This window comes from Mercenaria mercenaria, unplaced genomic scaffold, assembly GCF_021730395.1.
Source record: "Mercenaria mercenaria strain notata unplaced genomic scaffold, MADL_Memer_1 contig_3989, whole genome shotgun sequence".
NCBI lineage: Eukaryota > Metazoa > Mollusca > Bivalvia > Venerida > Veneridae > Mercenaria > Mercenaria mercenaria.
The window spans coordinates 1-2,943 of NW_026462181.1; the positions used below are offsets into that span (position 1 = coordinate 1).

Genomic DNA, 2,943 nt, shown 5'->3' on the forward strand with positions numbered 1-2,943 from the left:
CTTTGCTGTCTAGTGAAATAAACCTTTGTAAACTGGACTTGTTTTGATGTCACAGACGCAAGATACCCGGATCTGCAAGGCTGTAAATATGAAAGAAAAATATTTCTTTAATTAAAACTGCAAAAGGAAGACTTTCAACCGAAGAGGATCGAAAACATGTTAACGTTTTTCTTAGACAGCCATGCTTATCTAACAGTTAAGACTGTATCTTTGTATTTCAGCTGCGGATGACTCGAAATGCATAGCTCGCCATGGAAAGTGTCAAGAAGACAGCAACCATTGTGCCGGAAGTTACGTTAGTAACATGTGCTCTGGGCATGCGTCTAGAAGATGTTGCTTACCAAGAAGTGCGTTTATCAATTTTTTACAGAGATAGATCATAAATGTAATAGCAATTAATCTAAACAAAGTCTTTGCCTTAATATTAAATATTCAATTAAGGAATACTGGTACTGTTCGAGCAATTTTCTTAAGAGTTCATTTTTATGAAACACCTTGAAGGATCGGAGTTTATTAACCAGTAAATATGCCAAGAACAGAGTAAGCACCGATGTCGTAACGCAGATCATAATATCAAAACCGACTCAAATCATTTATTCAATGAGACCTAGATCCTAATATACATGTCCATTAAAATGATATCGTCGAAACTAAAATATGTCATGTTTTATGCATTGCCCTTTATTTTTCATGACATTTTGCATGAAGATAAGCTAACGCTCTTGTGAAGATCTCTACAAAACTGGTAAAAGAAGCCGTTTGTTCCAGGTAATGTGGACTGTCCGGGTGGTACTCGTTATTCTGCCACGGGTACTGGGTATTATCCAAGCAGCAGTGCTATAGAAGGCGGATTTGTTGATATGCGGGACCAGCCACTGGGAACTCTGCAAGTATATAAAATAAATAATTCGTCATCGTCAATAACAAGCAGTTCATATAAAGTTAATTTTTCAGAAAAGACAAATATATGTTTAATTTCATTGTGGTACATTTGAGGCTTCATTAGTCATTATTTCTCAGCCAGTCAATGAGTTCCTTTTCATCGCGTGATGTTGGACGGCCAATCGACGGCAAGCATCTTCCTTCTCCTTATTTTTTTTTCAAAGTTAAAGCACACTTTTGTTTTTAATACTGTTTCTTTTTTATTCTGTCTACTTTAAAAACAACCTTTCCCTTTCTACATCCCCTTGTAATTTCTTTTGGTACAATTTTTGCCTTAAGGTAACTTTCTAGTTGGATGAATATCTTAGTATTTGACAGATTAATTTTGCAAAATAAAAAAATGCCCATTTCCAGTTCAACATTTTTTACTTGGACTCAGTATTGTTACTCTTTCTTGTACCTTGGGATCATGGAGTACATGCAATTTTACTGTAATAGAATTCCGCCTTTAAAAGTCGATGCTAGGGGTGTGAGGGGTATTGCACATTTTAAAACCTCTCATAAACAGACTCAGTAAAACCGAGTCTGCTATTATTTTGCTTAGTATCCCAGGTAGGTATAGGTATTATATAAACAAACATGAAAAAAATCAATCACATTCTCAGTCATATATAAGTTTTTTTAACCTAAAACGCTAAAAGATAAACTATATTTTAAGAACTTTTCCAATTCTTTGCTTTTTCTATGTTATGTCAAATAAAGCATTAAAATGACGCTATTAAATTGAAAGTTGAATGTTGCACGTGGTTATTTTTGACCGCAGGATTATCTTGCTGGGAGGTCAAGTATTGTAACTGTTGCAATGGACAACCATGCCGGTATCGCCTACGATACTCCAGTGTGCATACCAGAGATGAATCATCGTTATGGAAGGTTCATTGATTTCAGGGTAAGAACATATACAGAACGAATTGCAGATTTCCAAGTTAGGAAGTTTAATGAATGGTTTATTGATTCTGAGTAAGAAATCTTGTAGAAGAGTTATTGGAAAGGAAAATATTATGAATTATTTATTGATATCCAGGGTAAGATCATGCACAAGAAGAATTATTGATTTGATATGAAGAAGACTCGTTTTATCGTGATTTAATTCAAAGCACAAACTTGCATATGTAATTAAAACTTCCATAATCACAGTTAATTATAATTAAATGTTGATGGTTGATACGTTTTATGTTTTGAACTATAAAAGTGTCGAATTTTCAATTTCTTATTACATTTGGCACGATCAATGAAAACTGTTCTTTACAAATCATTGTTGCAATAAAATTTTACTGGTGCTTTGTTGTTTGATAGTGTATTTTCCTAAAGTTAAATACTTTATGAATAAACAAATCTGAAAATTGCCCCATCTACACGCCGATATTCAACCCGACTATCGGAACGGCATGAACATGTTTCATTCTATGTTGCAGGTTAGAGACACCGGAAGTGCATTTTATCACAAGGGCCATTCCAGAATTGATATATGTGTTCGAACAGAATCTGACTCCTTCGATAACACCATCAACGGACCACTGACGTTGGTTTTCTACTGAAATATTAATGCGCATATTTAGACCATATGGATATGACAATAAAAGTATTTCCTGAACAAGCTTCATTAGTCATTATTGCACACCGGACTGGTGTTTCCGGTGATTTTACCCATGTCGACAAAACCAGTCTGACATTCCAAAGCCAGAAGACTCTCGTGCGATTCATGCATTGATTAAATATTGTTTATGTTAAATACCCCCAAAAAAATCATAGTTTCTCTCCGTTCCTTATAATATATTTCTATATTCAAAATACATTTGCAGAAACAGATGCGAATATTCGAAGACTGGTCCCCTGCGAACTTCGAAAAGTGCATTTACTTTTTACAAGCATCTGCCTTTAAATTTGATGCCTTTGTATATTTTGCTGTATAAACATTTAATAATCGGAGTATTTATTCTGTGTGTGTGAAAGTTTGTCCCATAGATAAGCGACTTTTATTGAACATTTGTGCAGTTGAAA

At 34.4% G+C, this 2,943-nt stretch overlaps 1 protein-coding gene across 1 annotated transcript; it reads left to right on the forward strand.

The window, feature by feature from the left end:
- The first annotated feature begins 224 nt into the window (after positions 1-224).
- Positions 225-2,539, forward strand: LOC128553578 (uncharacterized). Its single transcript, XM_053534756.1, has 4 exons — positions 225-347; positions 769-890; positions 1,706-1,831; positions 2,358-2,539. The coding sequence occupies exons 1-4, from the start codon at positions 305-307 to the stop codon at positions 2,478-2,480; spliced, it is 414 nt and encodes a 137-aa protein (XP_053390731.1). The 5' UTR covers positions 225-304; the 3' UTR covers positions 2,481-2,539.
- The last annotated feature ends 404 nt before the right edge of the window (positions 2,540-2,943 follow it).